Source organism: Oryza glaberrima, chromosome 12, assembly GCF_000147395.1.
Source record: "Oryza glaberrima chromosome 12, OglaRS2, whole genome shotgun sequence".
Taxonomy (NCBI): domain Eukaryota; kingdom Viridiplantae; phylum Streptophyta; class Magnoliopsida; order Poales; family Poaceae; genus Oryza; species Oryza glaberrima.
In genome coordinates, this window is record NC_068337.1 from 24,990,074 (window position 1) to 25,010,209 (window position 20,136).

The 20,136-nt window shown below is 41.1% G+C and overlaps 3 protein-coding genes across 3 annotated transcripts; 1 reads left to right on the plus strand and 2 right to left on the minus strand.

Moving 5' to 3' along the window:
- Positions 1-2,256: 2,256 nt before the first annotated feature.
- On the plus strand, positions 2,257-3,532 carry LOC127758223 (uncharacterized). The gene has a single exon (XM_052283849.1). It carries the CDS (start codon positions 2,404-2,406, stop codon positions 3,415-3,417), a length of 1,014 nt encoding a protein of 337 aa, XP_052139809.1. The 5' UTR covers positions 2,257-2,403; the 3' UTR covers positions 3,418-3,532.
- A 127-nt stretch (positions 3,533-3,659) lies between these two features.
- Positions 3,660-8,061, minus strand: LOC127758222 (sucrose transport protein SUT2). Its single transcript, XM_052283848.1, has 5 exons — positions 7,263-8,061; positions 5,328-6,058; positions 5,183-5,246; positions 5,068-5,111; positions 3,660-4,301 (listed from the first exon to the last, which is right to left on the minus strand). Exons 1-5 carry the CDS (start codon positions 7,765-7,767, stop codon positions 4,140-4,142), a joined length of 1,506 nt encoding a protein of 501 aa, XP_052139808.1. The 5' UTR covers positions 7,768-8,061; the 3' UTR covers positions 3,660-4,139.
- A 485-nt stretch (positions 8,062-8,546) lies between these two features.
- LOC127758220 (structural maintenance of chromosomes protein 1) lies at positions 8,547-19,426 on the minus strand. The gene is made up of 18 exons (XM_052283844.1): positions 18,875-19,426; positions 18,542-18,778; positions 18,212-18,445; positions 17,063-17,301; positions 15,490-15,756; positions 15,095-15,365; positions 14,323-14,449; positions 13,225-13,332; positions 12,955-13,062; positions 12,724-12,863; positions 12,127-12,216; positions 11,835-12,043; positions 11,463-11,632; positions 10,801-10,910; positions 10,282-10,661; positions 9,510-9,761; positions 8,889-9,110; positions 8,547-8,790 (listed from the first exon to the last, which is right to left on the minus strand). Exons 1-18 carry the CDS (start codon positions 19,331-19,333, stop codon positions 8,742-8,744), a joined length of 3,672 nt encoding a protein of 1,223 aa, XP_052139804.1. The 5' UTR covers positions 19,334-19,426; the 3' UTR covers positions 8,547-8,741.
- Between the last annotated feature and the right edge of the window lie 710 nt (positions 19,427-20,136).

Consider the following 20,136-nt stretch of genomic DNA (forward strand, 5'->3'; position numbering starts at 1 on the left):
GTTTTGTATGAAACACTTAATTTTTATCTTTATTTTCAGAAGATTCAAACACCACGGCTGTGTTTAGTTCAGCGTAAAGTTTGGATTTTGGTTAAAATTGGAGATGATGTGACTGAAAAAATATGTCTGTATGACAAATTAACATGATAAAAAAGGACCGAAGTTTAGATCTATCTAGACCGAATGCTGCGTGGAGTACATTGTTCAGATCGTAGGTGGCGCTGTCTTGTCTGCCCGCCCATTTAACTTCCTTCCGCCATCACGAACCTGATCAACGATCTGCTAACCACGCCAACCGAGCTAATTAATTAATTTTACAAGAGAGTTATCTAACTTATCTTTTTTGTTTCTTCCTTTAGAGGTTATGTAATCTACAACCTTTTTTAATGGGATGTTGTGACGTGTCTGTTTTTAATAGATAATGTCGTTTGTCTTTTAAGATAACATTTGACCATTCATCATTTTATTAAAAAATTATATAACTATAATTTATTTTGTTATGAAATATTTTATCATCGAAAGAACTTTATATATGAATTTATTTTAACATATTTACACTATTTTATAAATAAAAAGAATGATCAAATGTTATTTAAAAAATTAACTTTTTTTTTCTGATTTGCTATACATGTGTCAACATATCCTTTTAGAGAAATTATGCGAATACTTGGCTATTACTTCCTCCGTCCCAAAATATAACATATTGTAGCATTCATGATTTGTCCCAAAATATAATAACTTCTCCACTAATATTATCTTACCAACCAATCACTTTTTTTCTTATCTTCACTTTTCAACTAATCATAACATCGTCCAATTTAATTTTGCCTATGCTTTAATGGCCAGATGATATAAGCACATGGACCTTGCGACATAAGAGATGATGTAAAATGAACAGGAGGACTGAATTAGGCTTCTCTACTGAGCTATTTTGATTGGCAAAAAAACACAGCGAGCTATTAGCACATAACTAACTACTTATTAACTATTATAAATTTAAGAATATATTTATTTGATTTTTATAAGAACTTTCTAGGTAGATTTTTTTAAAAAAACACGTGTCGTTTGGAAGTTTTGAAAGCGGCTCTCGATAAACGAGTGAGTAGCACATCCTAGCAGCTGAAAAGAACGAGGCCATAGTGGATCATTGACATTCCTTGGTGGGCTGATAACTTTTAAAAAATTGAAAATGTAATATTTCAAAGCTTATAATATACTCCCTCCTTCCCAAAATGATCATCATATATATTATGCACCAAAGACCAAGAATAATTGAAATCACGTCAATCAAAACACCATGCACACATTCTCTCACAATGCATATATAGATTAAAACACTATGTCAATTAGTAGTACACTTTAGCATGCACACATTCTTTCATGCTGCATTAATTGTATTTTGATGAAATCCGTGTCCATGTAATTATATTATGATCAATTGAGAAATTTTGAATTCCATTATTTGATGATCAATTTGAGAAGTAGGGGTAAGTTTCTTCCATCGGTTAAAGCCCATCAAACACTTGTTGATGCGTGGGCGCATTGCTAGCGTAAAATTCATGGAAAGATGTGTCAATACATTTATAGATAGTATTTATTTTGGCGGAGTTGTTATTTATCTTCCATTTCATTTAATGCTAGCTACCTTTGTGAGCTTTTAGCCAATAACCATTATCTAAATAGATACTACTTTTTATTACCCATATAACATTTACCGGTTTAAACTAAAACTTTTAAATGTAGTATAATTATATTATAACTAATAACTAGTAGAATGTAACCTATGCTCATCTATATATAAAAAAGCACGGCAAGTACTTGCTATCACAAATCCTGAAGCGCATCTAAGGCTGAGTTAGTTGCTTGGAATTGAGAATTAATCCCTCCCGTACATAAAACGGAGTAACTTTTTTTTCGAGAAAAAACGGAGTGACTTATTAGCGTATGATTAATTAAGCATTAGTTATCTTTTTTAAAAAATGATTGATATAATTTTTAAAACAACTTTCGTGTAGATTGTCTTTTTTTTTGCAAAAACACATTGTTTTATTAGTTTGAAAAATGTACACGCGAAAAACGAGGGTGACAAGTTGAAAACTTCAACAGAAAAGAACTCAGCCTAGCAGAAAAATCGAAAGCTATGAAAGAAATTTGTCGAACGTTTTTCAATAATTCCTTTTTTTTTCCTTTTGAGAGAATCGCAAGTCCGGCCTGGCCTCTTCGATCATAGTAAAAGAAAAAGAAAAAGGAACTGCGGGTCAAAAGTAAAAGCAGGAGGATTGGTCTTGGGTGGGTGGTTGCCACTTGGACACGTAGCCGGCGCCCTACAGGCCACAGGTGGAGTACCTACTCAGCAGCAGAGGCAGAGCACCACTAGAGTGAGATGCAAACGCAAATTTCGCCATGGCCACCACCACCACCACCACCACCACCATGGGCGGCCTCCACCGGCTAATAAGCAGGAGCAGCTGCAGCCGGAGAACCTTCGCCGCCTCCACGCCGCCGCAGCGACCCAGAGCGATAGCCGTCCGAGTCCGAAGCAGCAGCGCCGGTGTAACGAAGAGCCAGAGGCAGAGGCAGAGGCAGGTGAAGCTGACATACCTGGAGATCAACAGCTGGGTGTGGGAGGTCGGCGGCGCGCGCATCCTGGTCGACCCCATCCTCGCCGGCAACCTCGACTTCGGCGCGCCATGGCTCTTCGACGCCGCCAAGAAGCGCCTCAAGAACCTGGGCGTCCAAGATGTGCTGCAGCCTCCGGGGGTCGACCTGCTCCTCATCACGCAGAGCCTCGACGACCACTGCCACGCGCGCACCCTGGCCCAGCTCGCCGCCGCCGCCCCCGACCTTCCCGTCGTCACCACCCCCAACGCGCGCCCCGTCCTGGCCGCGCTGCCCACCCCATTCCGCGACGTCACCTACCTGGAGCCCGGGCAATCCACCAACTGCAACGGCGGCGGCGTCCGCATACTGGCCACCCCTGGGCCCGTGCTGGGGCCCCCATGGCAGCGGCCGGAGAACGGCTACATCATGTTCCTCCTCCAGGAAGAAGAGGAAGACGCCAAGGGGCTTGTGTACTACGAGCCGCACTGCGTGTACGACCGGTCCTTCCTGGAGAAGGAGGCGCTGCGTGCCGACGTGGTAATCACGCCCGTCGTGAAGCAGCTCCTCCCGGCCAACTTCACCCTCGTCGCCGGGCAGGAGGACGCCGTGGAGCTGGCCAGCCTGCTGCGGGCAAGGTACGTGGTCCCAATGAGCAACGGCGACGTGGACGCCAAGGGCCTCCTCACCGCCGTCGTCGCCACCGAGGGTACGGTGGAGGCCTTCAAGGACATGCTGGCCGACACGCTCCCGGAGGCTCAGCTGCTCCACCCAACGCCCGGCGTCCCACTCCACATCCACCTCCACCACCTTACTTGATTCATTCCAATCCATGCATGCCCTCCCTCCATTTAATTTCCTACACATAACAACGTGGACTATATAGGGCGACTGTAGCTGTATATCTCAATAAATTTTCAACTGATGATGATTACTCCTTTTTTTTTTCACAGTTGAGTAGTACTTCGACATGATCTATCGAGAATCAATCAAAATACCTTACCCAAACAACATCATCGATCCAATATATAGCATTTCATACACACACCTTAACACAGCACTGAAGCCGTCGTCTCAACGATCAAAAACCAAATGTTACAACAACATTTTCTCGATATATTCCATACATATATATTCACACAGCACTGAAGCCGTCTGAACGTATCAAAAAACAAATGATGATACAACATTTGATGAAAACCCATGGACATGCTATTCGGCTCCTAACTGCTGTCGTGCAGCAGATGGACGACATACTGACCAGAATTTTCTCGAGTGAACCAACTCCTGCAACTTTTATTCACTAGTATCTCTACAAATGACCAACATCCAATGTACAACAGCATAAGATCATCCAATGTACGACAGCATATGATGATCCGGCATGAAAAAGGCAAAAGTAGCTCATGGAGAAAGCAAGCATTATCCCCTTCTTGATTCGGAGATAATATACAATTCCCCCATGCACTGCATAGCGTTCCGAGTGCCTCTTATGAGTCGAATTGCAAAGAATGGCCGACAATTTATATGTAGCAATATTCTTATCGGTGACCTCTCCTCCTTGATGCAATGCGGGCTCGTGGAAGGCCCAGAATAGCCACCAGCCCACCGATAAAAGATGCAGCAGCAGCCACTGCAAAGGCTGGTGCATTGCCACCACCAAACAGTTGGTCCCAGGGCCCGCTACCCAGTGACACAATAACCTGAATGTACCAGTGTCAGTACATGCACGATAACCTAATGTATGAAAGTAATTTTCTGGAATAGCATGGAAGCTTTGTAGTAGCAACAAGCGAATGGTTGACATCCAACTACTAAATCCCTCCTTATATATTCTGTAGCCCGTAAATCAGGGCAAATTGTGCCAATCCTGAACTTGTAATCTTCCATCAGGGTTTCAACCTTTTAAATTTCAACTACCATGATGGCACTCACAGTATACTAAATTTGTAAGAGAATGATTTCTCATGCTGTAGCTCACAAAATGTATCTAGCTTACATAACACAATTATTCCTGAGTTCACACTTTCACTCAAGTAAATTGGCTTTTGATTTCTCGAAGTCAATAAGATAACACCATGACTACTAAATTATATTCATTGTGTCTTAACAAAGTTAGCACGAAAGTAAATGATTTCGGAGGTCAGCACAATACTGTGAAAGCATTGTTTTTCATAACAAATTTACTTGTACCAGTATGACTAGTTATCCTACTTAGTAAATTATGCAGTATATGGTTGTTTTGACATGGTCGACGGCAGGTCATAGCTTACAATTAACCATTAAACCATTTCTTAAATTGTGTCTGATAACTGTGGTTGAGCCATGAATTAAGTAAGTTTCCACCATCAACAGGTTATTTTAGGATACAGCAATCATGTCAATATTCATAATTGTACTGTGTTACAGTCATATGTTTGAACGAATCAAACTCTAAAACAAAGAGAAAAAAAGGCAAGAAATACATACCTGTGGTATGACAATAGCCAAATTAAGAATGCCCATTGCTAGACCTGCATGTGAAACAAAGACTTCCTAAGTACAGGAACCCAAAATGATAGCATTGACTCAAAAGGAACAGTACCTTGGCCAAGTCCCAGATTTTCAACCCGACTAGCAGCCATTGCATATGGTATACTGTACGTGATCTGCAATAACAAGAATTAATACGGATACCATACACCAGTGAGAACTTGAAGAAACTCTGGAGGGAAAAAATTGTTACTCACCGCCAGGGGCGCTCCTAAAATTGTAAAAACTACCAGGGAAGCAATGACAATGCCGGTTGGTGGTACTCCACTAGGTGGATAATCCATATTCTTTGCCACATATGTTATTACAAGCATTGCCACAAAGCACAACGCCATTAGGATATTGGAGACACCCCACACCAGTCCAGCTCCCCACTTCCGACATAACTTCTCTAGTACAATAGAAGTGAATCCAAGAAGGACCGAGTTCAGCATCAGACCAAAAGAACCCATTCTCACACCATCATGATAGCTCTGAGTTATACTTGGATCATCTGGACTTCCACGATAGATCTCTCGACCCATCCAATCGGTATCAAAGAGGATAAATGGAAACCATCCAATCCATGTGAGGGCAGTAACAATCAAAACCATCCAAACCGGTAATGTAAAGTACCGGAATGATCCAAAAAGTTCCCAGAGGAAAGCTTCCTGTTCTGTGCTAGGGTGATCTGCTTCATCACTTCCAAAGGATTGAGGCTCTTGCACTGATGCTACAGTGATGCATGTAGTGACCACCAAAATGATAATATCAAGTAGAAAGGCAGACTTGAGGTTGGCACAGCTGATGCTACATGATGGAGTAACGGTGAACGGGAATATCTTGTACCAGCCACTGTATGCTCCAGTGGCATATCCAAGTATGTTTCCCAGGGCCATGAACAATGAGAAGTAAGCATTAGCTATCCGAGTCCTCCTTGGGTCATTCTCTGAAATAGAAAGGATCAGAATGAGCATTTACGAGGTGTGGAAAAATGCTAATGCAATTACGATGCCTTTCGAACACGTTATATTGCACAGATGGGTTATTGGTGTAAACATTACTGGGAAAAATTTGAGGACAGGCATGTGCAACTACAAGTTAAGAATATCTGAAAAGCTCTTGTATGCACATATCCACATGCATTGGATAATGGAGATCGTGCCAGCTGAATTTGACTGCCTAAACAGAAGATCATGGAGTAATATTACAATCATATCAATTTTATCACCAATTTACCGTGGAACTCCAGCATTTCCATGACAAAAAGCACAATCATGCCTTCTGAATGTAATGTTTGCATCAGGTGTTTCCCATAGAATGCAAAGGCATAACAAAGACCACAGCTACAAACCACTGCCAGCCTTGCAATTATTTAACCAGGGCCCCTCAGACAATAGCCCTGTCTGTTGACAAAAGATGCTCTTTCTCCTCCTATGATTCCAAACTTACAGGGGTACTGTAACACTCAAATATCTTCCTTTCTATATTCCTATCTCAGTCAGAAAGCGATCCCTTGACCTCCCCCTCCCACAACCATCGAATACTCCGTGTAAACAAGGAAGAAATGAAAAAAAAAACTACAAGGAAGAAATGAAAAAAAAAACAATTGGTGCGACATTTGTACCAACCCTAATTATTCAAATATATGCATTGTGTAATGAGTTGTCATGTCATTTTGTGGTTCGTGTTGTCCAGCTCGCCTAACCCTGATGCTAATAATAGGCCAGCTGGCAGGGCAAACAAAAAACCATGGCCGTAAAATAAATAAACAAATGAAGAGGAAATATATAATATAATTTTTAGGGAGACAAGCAAAATGAGTTACGCCGACCAGCATCCATCGGAGCAAGAATCTCAGGCAGGCAGGCTAAAGGGGAAAGCGATACGCAGAGGCAGGCTGCTGTTGTGTTGTGTCCACACACAGCCACACATACAGCCACATAAGAAAAAAAAAAGAAAAAGAGGAAATTGTTTTGAAGTTTGGCCCTCTAACGTTTCGCAATTGGACGGAATCGAAAAGATGAGCAGGTGTGGCTTGTGGCGGAAGCGAGGTCCAATTCCAATTCCTCTTGGCTGTTCGATGCGAAGTTGGGAAGCAAGCAAGCTAGCAATCAATCAAGCAATCGATGGTAGGTAGGGTAGATAGATACCGGTGAGGTCGGCGAGGAAGGCCCTGCAGGGTCCCTGTGTAGCGTTGTTGCCGACGTCGAGGAGCCAGAAGCCGACGAGGTAGACGATGATGGCGCCGAGGCGGGTGGAGCCCGGGGTGATGGAATCGCCGAAGATTCGGCCGAGGTCGGCGGAGAATCCGACGGTGAGGACTGCGGCAGCGATGGAAGCGGCGCCGGCGGCGATGAAGGGGCGGCGGCGGCCGAGGGGGGAGGCGGCGGGGGCGATGCGGTCGGAGAGGTGGCCGACGAGGGGCTGGACGAGGAGGCCGGAGAGGGGGCCGCAGAGCCAGACGAGGCTGGCGAAGGCGTGCGGGATGCCGAGCTCCTGGACGTAGGGGGTCAGCAGGGAGAGCTGCAGCGCCCACCCGAACTGCACGCCGCACGCCACCGACGCCGCACGCAGAAGCTTCCGCAGGGGGACCTTGCGCACCGCGGCCGCCGCGGGACCAGCGCCGCCGCCGCCGCCGCTAGGCCGCCGCGGCATCTTCTTCTCGTGTTTGCCTCCGCCTCCGACCTGATCTTTGGGTTAGTTCAGAAGAGGAGTGGGTTGTCTCTTGCCTCTCCCTCTTCTCGGCTGAGGGCTTGGGTAAGAAGAAGAATCACTAGCCAACACAGCAACTGCTGTCAGAGTGGGGCTCGCATTCGCAGTCGCACATGATGATATGATACTGTGAGGAGGGTGAGGAGGAGACGACTCCAATGCTTGTTTTTCTTTCCTTCTAGTACTAGACTTTCTTTTACTCGCACCCTCGTTTTGAAATACATACGTCTTCATTTTGTATAGATAATGGAAATACATCTTCGTATTCTCTTAAAAACATGAGCATTCACAACACAGGTACAACCTTGAAACGATATATCTCGAGATTGAATAAAATCACTATCCCTATAAGCACCGGTATACTTTGCCCTATAAATACATCTGAAATATTGAACCAACGTATCTTAAAATTGATTGTCACTGCTAATGGTTCACTTTTGATAAGTATATCATCTATCACTAAAGTAATAATTAGCTATAAATATAAACACATGTGTCAAAGATTTCTACTGGTATTTAGGACACCCCCAACACATCAGTGACATCTCGACTTGTGCCTTTTCTTTCTTCCTACATAAACATACAGTACAGACGACGGGAGAAGATGGGAATAACCAGCGAGCCCAATAGTGGTTATCTTCTCTCTCTTCGCTGATTTGTTTTCTTCTTGTCGTGCGAAAACAGCATTACTGGCCTCTCATTTTTTTAAATACTGGTGCACGTAACACAATGCGGCTGTGCGCACACACAATGCTCATTTGGTGCTCCTTAATTATACAAATTTCTACAAAGTATAACTAATACACAAATAGCATTCAGCTAGCTGAGTTTCTACGTCAACCATATAAGCAGTTATACACAAGTTAAAAATATTAGACTGGCTAACCACACACATGAAGACTCCAAACAAAGTGGATTCATGCTTCTCTATACTTCGTCAGGTCGAAGGTTAGGGTTCTCGAGCAACTGCATGTACATATATTATTTGATGGAGAGGAGTTAGGGTCTGTGTAATATAAGTACTACTAAAATGTTTTTGCAAAGGTAACAGAAGTGCACTTTACCATCGTTCTGAGTCCCTATAAACACCAACCAGCGCTTCAGCTTTGTCATAGAAACTGTCCTTCAGCGATATAACGATGCTCTGAAATCCACATCCTCCATTATCTTGTTCATCAACGCGCTGGCATGACTTTGATCTGATAAACCCAGCAACCTTGGCAACATTTAAATTATCCAGAGCAGCATCAACTTCATCCAATATGAAGAATGGGGATGGCCTGAAACTGAGGAATGCCCCACACAACTTAACACACTTGGTTGGAAAAAAACAAATACTAACATGATACATCACACAAAAAAAATGATCTGAGCATTCTCAGAGAGTGATATGCCTTGCGAAACTCCCCGTATGCTATGCTGATAAATATGCATGACACCCACTGGTTGGTCATGACAGATCCAACAAGTTCATAAAAGTTTGTGGAACGAGAAACACAAACATCAATATCAATATTATAACCAAAATTGGTACCTACATGACCATTCAAGTGCAATGTGTAGTGCCTGCAAGTAGTTCTCTTTGTGACACTCCAGAGCTAAAAGGACTAGTAATGCAACAACCTGACAACCTTTTCAATTATGCGAAACAGGTTGAAGGAAACTGTACTACAAGAAACATTTACCTGTGAATGGCAAAAAGCAATGCCAGGGCAGCGACAGTCTTCTCACCACCAGATAACTGTTCCATATCTCTAAAGCGCTTTGTCGGAGGCATAGCTGTGTACTTGATTCCATGTAAAAATGGCTCATCTTCATTTTCTAGATTTAAATATGCTGTTCCTCCAAGTAGATGTGTTTGACTTTTTGTTAACTCCTTATAGATTTGGTCTATGCCTTTTGATATGTGATCAAAGGCTTCCATGAACAGCTCATACCTAAATACCAATATCATAAGTATAACATAATCAGCTAAGAACCAAACAGCATCATCTGATATCATGAGCAACAAGAGTTTGAGTACAAGTATGGTGTAAACTGAACATGCCTCCAAAGAAGGCTGTTTGGTTCAGAATGTAATTGGAATTATAAAGGGATACTTCCATTCAAAAACAACAGCACTGTAATCAGATTACATCTATTTTGTGTCTACTGGAGTATTGGATTGTAATTTCAGCATGTGTTTTATGGTAATAAAGTAATATAAACCACCGACCAAACAATATAATGTATATCATTCTTCTAGCAAACCTATAATCAAAAACATTTCTTACAGAAAGAAAGCATTCGTAATATATGAATAAGCAGGATGATTCCAACAAAACTACAAGCATCCCAGGAAAAAAAAAGAGGTACTAACTTCAACAGGTATTGACTTGCATGCATGTTTGCAATTATAGTATGGATTGAGAGAATATGCTATCTGCTATATGTACACAGATAATGTTTGGCCAATACCTTCGTTGCTTGACAGAATTGTACTTGTCAGCTATCTCCAGCTCTTCTTTTCTTGCTGCTTCAAACTTTTCCATAACGTCCTTTTCCTTCCTTTGCAATGTTTCATATTGGTCGAGTGCTTTCAGGTTTGGAGCAGTGTGCTCAATCTGAGCAACTAGATCCCCTATTTTTTTTTTGAACTCTGCCTCAAGTTTGTCACGTTCAGAAAGCCGCATATCTTGTAGGTAGTTTTCGCTAAGCTGACTGTAGTCAAGGATTGGTATTTGTGAAGATGATCCAGTATCCATTGGATCATTAACTGTAGGAAGATTCAGTTGCTCCAGTTCACACTTCTCATGAATCTCCTGTTCCTGTGATCTAAGTTGCACAAGCTTCCCTTCCTACAAGTCCATGGCATGGTTTCATAATAATACAAACAAAATGAAACAAGTAATCTTTTAACAAGCTTCAGACATATCATTGTTAAAAAAGTATTGAAGACTAGTTTATGAAAGGACTAGCAGTATCAGAAAGACCTACCTTTGACTTCACTTGGCGATCCAGCTTTGCCAAAGCTGCAGCAACACTACCATTCTTCTCCTTCAGTTCATCAATACCCGTTTCACATTCATCAGACTTGGATTTCCAGTCTATATTGGGAAAATTTCATTGGTCAATACCACTACAATGGTGAACATACACAATGAAACATTTAGAATTTGGAGAAGTTTGTGTTTGTTATGACGATAAAAGCTGGTAGCATCGGAAGAGAACATCATTTAGTTAACAAACCAAACATATCTAACAAAACTTAGGTAAGATAATTCCATTGAGTTGCTGATATCTTGTCTAGTATTTACTATTAAGTGCTTTTTTTTTCTTTTGAAAAGCTTAAAGCAAATGACATCTCTCATAGCCCTAGGTTACATTAGTAAGGTTCAAACGGAAGAATCGCAAAAGAGAAGTGCTCTTTAGATGGAAGATTGGGGAATAGAGTTGCAAGAGAAAATTTCCTCAAGTTAAGGTGTGAATAATAGAATGTAAATGTAAATTCTTGGGGGTAAATTAAAAAAAAATCAAGGGAACAAAATAATCATGTTCAACAGGACATGGATGAACAGGAAAGAGTCACCCAGTTGGCTCCTTTAAATAATCTTGAATTGTCAACCAAAAATGAACAAAAGCAAGCTTCAAATGCATACCTTCAGCCTCAGCTTTCAGCTCTTCCATCTGATTTGAAATTTGTTCAGCTTCCGCCCTAGCTTCAGACTCTCTCTCCTGTAAACTCTTAAGTTCCTTCTCTAGAGATTCACGTGTCTCCTTTAATTTAATAATTGGTGCCTGCATATCTCGTTTTTGTTCATATTCCAGCCTGCAGCATAAATTATTATTATTATGCTCCAAATTTTCTACAAGGCATCCATGTGAGTAAAATTTAAGATTGTTCAATTCATGCATGCGAGTCATTTCTATTCTATATAATGTTTCAGACAACACGAAACAACTACATGCAGATCAAAAAGTGGGACCGTTGCATTATGTTTAAATGACCTGAGGGAGTAACTGTTACTTACTGGTATTTCAATTTTGACATTTGATTACTCAGGCTTAGCTTCCTCTCCTGTAGTGCTTGAGCATCTTTAAGTTGCCTCTCTTCATATTCACGGATGTTCTTCACCCCAACTGACTTGCTAAAATCTTTGTAAATACGGTCCACAATCTCATTTATTTTTTTCTCAAGAACTCTCACTTCCCGTTCCTTTTTACCAATACGGGTCTCCAACTAAAGAAATGAAAATAGCTATTGATGTAAAAGTAAAGTGGAACCTAGCAAAACAACACACGAAAACATGTAAAATATATCACCTCCTCCTTTACTGGCTCAAGACGATCGATCTCTTCCTCTATATTACTCTTCTCAGATTCCAATCTGCGTAGCTTCTCCCTGAGATTATTCTGCACAAAATATTCAATATTACAAACAATCAGAAATGAGATTCTCTAGGAATGGCTGATAAGACACGCAGACATAATCGGCTTGGAACTAGAAACAAAAGTGAATTTGCATAAGATCCATATTTCAAGCAAAAAGAAATGAAAGCAACAGTCCATAAGAAGATGCTATCACATTATCATCAATTCCTCTGTCATATTTTCTAGCCATTTTGACCTAAAGCCATATTGAAGATATCATGTTTTGCAGTTACGGAACAGTAGTAACAGACATCCATAAATATTAAAAAAGAAGAAACCCAGAAAACTGTACAAACGAAAAGAAAACAGGACTCAAGGAAAAAGGGACTAGCCCAGCAACTATAGAAACATCATCAACTATCATTGATGATATCTCTTTCAGGGGGCTCAGAATTTTGGAGCAAGCATACCAATGAACTGCCTTTGCCATACATTTATAAGAAAAGTCATCAACCAGTATTTGGCTAGAAATCAAACTTATGTACCTACCTCTTCAACATTCAAGTAATGTAACTTTTTCTCAAGTCCAGTTATTTTCTCAGACACAGCAAGCTCCTTTCTCTGTAACTCCCTGGGGGATCCAAGTTCTGACATTTCAGATTCATACTGATTTTTCTTCTTCTTCCAAGCTGCAGCACAAATTGTATGAAGAGCCAATAAGACAAATTACAGAACAAGCATGCCTGTTTGTTGGTTACAAGGTAAAAGAGACATGCGTACATTCTATTATGCTGTCATCCCATTTATTAGATCTAGCTGCCATTCCACCGCTTATTCCACCAGTCATCGTGCCCGATTTAGTCAGAAGAATCCCATCGACGGTGACAACTAAAATACAGACACATGACAGAACAGTTAGCATCAAAGACCGATTAAGTGAGAAGAATCCCATCGATGGTAACTACAATACAGACACATGATAGAACAGTTAGAGTAAAAATAACCAAACAAGAAAAATGCTGTTTTAGATATGCAGAACCAAACACTTACCCTTGTACCTTTCACCACTCCAACTTAAGGTTTTTGCTTCATCAAGTTCATCACAGACAAGCGTATTTCCAACAGCATACAGAACCGCTTTCTCCAAAGCACGGTCAAATGTATAATGTTAAGCAAAGCAAATAGAATAGAATACTATTCCACAGCTGATAGTAATGATCTGCTGAAAGTACATTTCATGGATAACTGATAAAGAGGCAACACTTGACACAAGAACTGTTTCTAACAAAACTCCGAATGAACAGGCAAGCAAGCCTACAAAAACTACAAGTGGGCAGGCAAGCATGAAAAAATTGTATAATACTATCAAGATTGAAGTGAAAGGTAGCCTTTACAGTTCTTCGAAAGGCCAAACATCAAGGAATGGAGTCCATATATAAAGTGGATCTACGTGGTGAAAGAACAGATGGCACATTTTATGGAAGAAATCAGGCAAGGTGAACACAATGTCAGCAATATTTTTATCATTAGAAGGATAGGGCAGTGGCAGCATGCAATAGTTGGGGTGGCGGAGATAGAGGTGAGAACGGCAGGCAGCAATGTTGCTGGTAGCTTTAGCCTTTAGGGTTTTTCGAAAATTTTGGGCTTTTTCGAAAAAACTATTGCTAGTGGCAGAAGCAGAGCGTGGTGGAAAATAGGGAGCGAACCAGCATTAAAAAAGGGCAGACAGTGGAAAATGCTTGGCTCTGATATGAAGTATCGTGACACAAGCAGATGGTTCTTTTTTTCCTCTGACAAAGTAGTATATAGAATGTAGTGAAGTATAATCAACAAACTGAAATATTAATCAACTAGAACGCTCATAAAGGCTATGGTGGCTATGGTTATGGGCAGATTGCTTATTGCCATTGGTAAACATCCCATATGTCCATAACAAATAGTGCATATTATTAAATGAGGCAGAGTACAAAAAAAGCACAGTACCACAGTCCAGAGAGTATTGACAAAACACTGATTGCTAATGTAAGACACAATTTTTTTAAAAAAAAAGACGTGTGCTTGCGTGGATGTGCGTGTGTCTGCAAAGTTATAAGACCATGTATTGTTGTGGGGGGGGACTAGAATTGCCTCCTTATGGAAAGAAAGGATATTGAATAACATCAAAGACCAATTGTGCAGACCCCCCAAGTGTTCGCAGCTTCTCAATTATAGGCTTCACGCGGACTGATTGTAAAGGAATAAATGTCTGAGGAGGAAGGCGTTGCTCCTTCAAGTACTGTAGCACATAAGAGATAAAGTGACATTTATGGTTTTGCCATTTCAATGATCCAAGTAGAAAACAAATAACTACCTTACACAAGAACATCAAAGGGTAACCAGCATAAATGGATAATGAAATCATAACTCCAAATAGAAATTGCTGGTCAAGTTGTGTTTTTGGGATGTGTCGATATCCAACAGGCAATATATTTGTGATTAGAGGGAGTATTTTGTATTACTACCTATCCAACACCTGAGACTGCAGCTGCCATGATCACATATATAGTCAGGTTATCTTAATATTACTCAAATAAGTTATTTGATGAAATTTACATGGGACTAATTTGAATGGATGTGAGTCAACAGAATCCCCAAATATGATATTGATCTATCAAATGCCCTACTCAGAAACTCTCCCTCCATGTGACCGTCACATCCATTTGAATGGAATCAGTTCAAACTTCTTTCAACAGTTTACAGTTCACGTGAAGCTATTCATTTTATTTCATTAAAAGAGGTTCTACGTATTTTAATTTCCAAAGGTACGCTTTGAAAAAAAAAAATAAGTATTACAATTGACTACTGCAGATAATATAATGAGCTCTCCCGATATAAGAAAAATGTTGAAGAATCAGCTGAGTAAAAGTCACAAAAGAGGTACTTTAATGCATTCTTTTCCTGTGTTCTCATCTTCTACCACTACTGCATCCATGAACTTCCCCATAGCAACAGTGACAGCAAGGTTGTATTTCTTCTGTGAAGGCCTACAAAGTTCTGTCATGCGACCATGGACTCCAGAGAATAGCCGCTTTAAACTCCTAATTGTTTCTGAAAATCGAGCATCCCGCTCACTTTCATGCTTGTCAGCTTTGAGCTCTCGTAATTTTGTATCTATCTCATCCAACCTCTGCTTCAACATTTGGTATTTAACTCTGCACAATATTTGTAATAAGTATAAAATAGAAGTAAAACATACCGTTGATAATTGAGCGCAAATTAGTGTGCTTAAGGATGTGAGACACCCTATCAAGATCAAAGGACTTGGTACGGACTAACCCTGAGGTCTGGCGCTCCTTTGCAATTTTGTTATGTTCCTCACGTAAGTGAGCAAGCTCATCTTCATGCTTGGGGATTGAATGAAGAATTTTATTAAGCTTTGCACGCAATTCACGCTCTTGTGACAAAATCTCATTCTCACGGCTACGCAGCTGCTGCATATTCTCCTCTAAATTCTTTTTTGCTTCAACGCCAGCATTAAGCTCTTTATCAAAAACTTCCTTCTCGTCTCTCAGTTTCGCTGTACTCATTCCCGCATCTTCCTTACTGTAACAGAAAGTTAATGCTAAAGTGTACTGAATCTTCACAGGGATACATCAATAGGCATAGAAAAAATAAAACAAGCTAAGGAACAAAAAAATATTTACCGATTTATGTCATAACTGTCCACAACTAAATCAAGAGTCATTAGAAAAGGAACATTATTTTTGGCTGAGTATCAATACTCCTTGCAAAGGGAGTAGTGGTGGTGGTGAATCTGCCACCACACCTACTACCAACTCCCTACCTTCTTGGAAAGTAAAAATGACATATTGGGCCAGAGGGTCCACATGTCAACCACCCCCAGCACCAACTTCCTACATTTTGTGGGAAAGAAAAAAGGATAGTGCGGGGCCAAAGGACCTACATGTCAGTAACAAATATATACAGAGATTAAGAGATTATGTATATACTCCTTGAAAAGGGAGTAGTGGTGGTGAGTGGTGAATCTGCCACCATTCCCACCACCAACTCCCTACCTTTTTGGAAAGTAAAAATGACATGTGGGCCAAAAGGGTCCACATGTCAACCACCCCCACCACCAACTTCCTACTTTTTGTGGGAAGGAAAAAATACAGTGCGAGGCCAAAGGGCCTACATGTCAATAACAAATATATACAGAGATTAAGAGATTATGTATGTAAAATGATGGTAATAACGGCTTAATGATAATTTTCTTTAATTAAAATCCCGTTGCAATGCACGGGCAATATGCTAGTATAGTAAAATGAAAGGTTCGTTCTTAACCGTAGCCAATAAATAAGGTCTGGTATCATGTATCCACCCGTGGTTGTAAAATATTGGATTGTCCTGACTATACTTAGCATGGCTTTTTTCCAGCTCTAGCGCAGCCACATCATTAAAGAAAAGAGAAGGCTGTCTAGGTCTTTAAAACACAGGATTTTTTTTTGATAATTGATCATGCAGTTGAGCAGTATGCTAGTATAGTAAAATGAAAGGTTCGTTCTTAACCGTAACCAATAAGGTCTGGTATTATGTATCCACCTGTGGTTGTAAAATATTGGATTGTCCTGACTATAAAGAAGCAAGGCTTTTTTCCAGCACTAGTGTAGCCACATCATTCAAAAAAAAGAAGGCTGTCTAGGTATTTAAAACACAGTTTTTTTTATAATTGATACATGCAGTTAAGCAGTAGCAATCTTATCACACAACCATTAATTCGTTTTTGTAGAGAAGTACATGGATGATGGATGATGGTGATTATGTCCCACTTCCATTAGATAACTGAACTTAATGAAAGATAACTGAACTTTAAACTTAACATAATATGTAAGATGTCTTCTGAACTCACATTCTATGATATTCCTGGAGTTGGTCATCAGCTAATTGCAGTTTGTCGCTTTTATTTTGGCCTTGCTCATTCAACTCATCAATAGCTCTTGTGACATCAACCAAAGCACTCTGCAAACTTTTCATCTCTTCCAAATGTTTCTTGCTATCATCCTTCTTTTTGTCGATCTCTTTGTTGCAGCTTTTGATTTTGGATTTCAGCCGAGAAATTTGCTCTTTCAATCTAAGAAGCTCAGGTTGCTGAAGAGGGAAAAAAGATGCAGTAATAATTAGAATACATTTAATGTGCCCAGTTCATGCAGTAGAGATTCTAAACTGCAAGAAGAAAATTGTTTTGACTGGAATAACAAAAGGGCAACATTGAACGATTCCATAAACAAACAAGGTGCCATATAAGCATCCAATTCATTGACAACAGTGGAAGTAATGAGGCTAGGGTAAAAGCAAATGAATGGGTGGGATATACAAATACAATGTTCATTTTTAGACATGTAAAGCAGTCAATATTCATAGCACAAGAAAAAAGTTACTGGGCACAGTGCCTAGCTCAACCAGGGAAACTGGCAAGCAGGTGGTACTCCCACTTGTCATGGGCGCAGGGAATGCATGAATAGGACGGAGAGCGAAACAGCCAACATGTGCAGAAGTGTGTGTAGCAATGACTAAACAACGGCCCACATCAGAGAGACGCGTGGAGTAGAGCAGAGAGCTGTGTTCCCAAATCACACTAACAGCTAACGGATCGACATGGATAGCTGCAGAAGTGAACACAGCAGCCAGAAAACACCCAGAGCACTGTGGGAGCAGCAGTTGTAAGTTTTACAAAGTAATGTGCACATGTAGAGATTCTAGAGGGGTACCGGGCAATATGAAGTGGGAGAAAATTGCTAGTGACGTGATGGCCACATAAAACCTTGATACTACATGAAAAGAACCTATTATCATGCCATAAGTTTGTATTGAGTAAAATTGCTAGTGACGTGATGGCCACATAAAACCTTGATACTACATGAAAAGAAGTCCTATTATCATGCCATAAGTTTGTATTGAGTAATGAAACAATACTAGCCATTTTCTTCGGATAAGCCCAAGACTGAAGTGCCACAAGTAAAGTTTGGTGAAGCGAAAAATAGACAGGAAGGTACTTTACTTTTTTGTCAAGTTCAAGCTTTTTCTTGGCTATACTCTTCTCGCATAATGTCATTTTCTTGAGAAACCCACTTTGCTCCTTCTTTTTTGCAGAAAGCTCATAGTCAGAGGACTGGTTCTCTTCCAGCACTTGCTGAAGAGACCGCCTATCCTCCTCAAGTTCAGCTTCTATTTTCTCTGCATCTTTTTCAATGGTGTAGAGTTGCCATAGGAGATGTTCTGTCTTGGCTAGTTTCTGGACACAAGTGAGGAAACACAACTCAATGTGAACAATGTATAGAATAAACAATGGCAAAACTGTGAGTGAGGATTACTATAATCATGTTGGTACCAAGTCCTGCTGGAGGCGTAGATGATTCTCTGCCTCTTCCTTTTGAGCCTTTTTCTGCTTCCTTTCCATGACGATGGTCCTTTTCTCTTGATAAATAAGCGCAGACTTCTCTTCGGCCCTGTTTTTTTGGTCCTCCAGCTCGTCATATTCTCTCCTGAGCTCGTCAGAGCCAGAGATCTGCTCCAGAAGTGCGGTGAGCTCCTTGGGATTCTTGGAGGCAATGGATTCCACATCACCCTGCGGTGCAAATGGTAATTCATAAATTTATTTAGTGCTATATAATTAATCAAGGAGGAGTTGTATGAGGAAAATGTTAAATTAGGGACATCTGACCTGGAAGACGAGGAAATTGCGAGCCTTGACGAGGATGCCCAGGGATCTGAGTTTGGCGTTGTAGTCGTCCCAGGTGACGAGACGGCCGTCGATCCGGTACTCGCTGCCACCGGCGCCGGTGATTGCGCGGGTGAAGTGGAGCTCGTCCCCGGTGGCGGGGAGGTGGTAGACGAGGCGGACGGAGGCTCTGCGGCCCTTGGCCTCCTTATCGCGGTCGTCGAGGGCGTAGATGAGGTCCTTGAGCTGGGCGCCTCGGAGGTGGGCGGATCGAACGCCGAGCACAAAGCTTATGGCATCCATGAGGTTGGACTTGCCGGCGCCATTGGGACCGATGATGGCCGTGAAGTCGAAGAAGGGCCCGATTGTCTGCGTCCCCTTATACGACTTGAAGTTCTCCACCTCCAGCCGATGGATGCGCCCCTGCCCGCCGCCGCCTTTGCCTGCCGCCGCCGCGGCCATCGCTTCTAGGGTTTCCGGCCAACTCCAAGCGAACTAGGGTTTCCGGCCAAAACGAGATTCGAATGACGGAGCGGAGCAAAACGATAGCCAGTCGCCTCGCCGCTGTTGCTATTTGGACATCTCTTTTCTCCCCGTTTGGCGATTGGAACACAAAGCAATGGACTGGTTTTGGGCTATTTTGGATTGGAATAAGTTCACTTTAGGTCCCTCAGTTTGGTGCCGAGTCTGAAATTCATCCTGACTGCAATACCATACATGACCCATCCCTCAATTCACCAGTAAATAAAGTTTGGATGGCGGCTTTTCTGACATGTCACTTTAAGTAAAAAAAAAAACGCGGACCCACATGTCAGTGAGTGTTCGGTTAAAAATAAAAAAATGTTGTGGGAATAAGATGAGATTGGGAGTAAGTCCACATTTACTCCCTCAATCTAGCTCCAATCTACAATTCATATTCCTGAACCACGATACTGGATATCCTGACCCCCTCTCTCCCCAACTATTAAAATTGGTGTAACTAGAAAAAATGCCCGTGCATTGCGACGGGTGAATGCTATTTTAATCATATTATTGTTAATTTTTTTCTAAAAAGTACATCCTCCATTTCAAAATTATGACACTATTGACTTTTCGCATAATGTTTGACCATTCATCTTATTAAAAATTTTGTATAAATATCATTTATTTTGTTACGACTTGTTGTATCATCAAATAAAATATAATCTTAACATATACGTTTACATATTTATATTAATTTTTTGAATAAGACAAATGATCAAACGTTGTGGGAAAAGACAACGGCG

Excerpts from the sequence above, each read along its gene's own strand:
- LOC127758223 (XM_052283849.1), top strand. The coding sequence starts at position 2,404 with ATGGCCACCACCACCACCACCACCACCACCATGGGCGGCCTCCACCGG.
- LOC127758222 (XM_052283848.1), bottom strand. The coding sequence starts at position 7,767 with ATGCCGCGGCGGCCTAGCGGCGGCGGCGGCGGCGCTGGTCCCGCGGCG. Across the intron at positions 6,059-7,262 it reads CTTCCTCGCCGACCTCACCG|AGAATGACCCAAGGAGGACT; the intron begins GTATCTATCTAC and ends TTTCTATTTCAG. Across the intron at positions 4,302-5,067 it reads TGGCTATTGTCATACCACAG|GTTATTGTGTCACTGGGTAG; the intron begins GTATGTATTTCT and ends TGGTACATTCAG.
- LOC127758220 (XM_052283844.1), bottom strand. The coding sequence starts at position 19,333 with ATGGCCGCGGCGGCGGCAGGCAAAGGCGGCGGCGGGCAGGGGCGCATC. Across the intron at positions 13,063-13,224 it reads GAGTGGTGAAAGGTACAAGG|TTGTCACCGTCGATGGGATT; the intron begins GTAAGTGTTTGG and ends TCTGTATTTTAG. Across the intron at positions 12,864-12,954 it reads GGATGACAGCATAATAGAAT|CTTGGAAGAAGAAGAAAAAT; the intron begins GTACGCATGTCT and ends TTTGTGCTGCAG.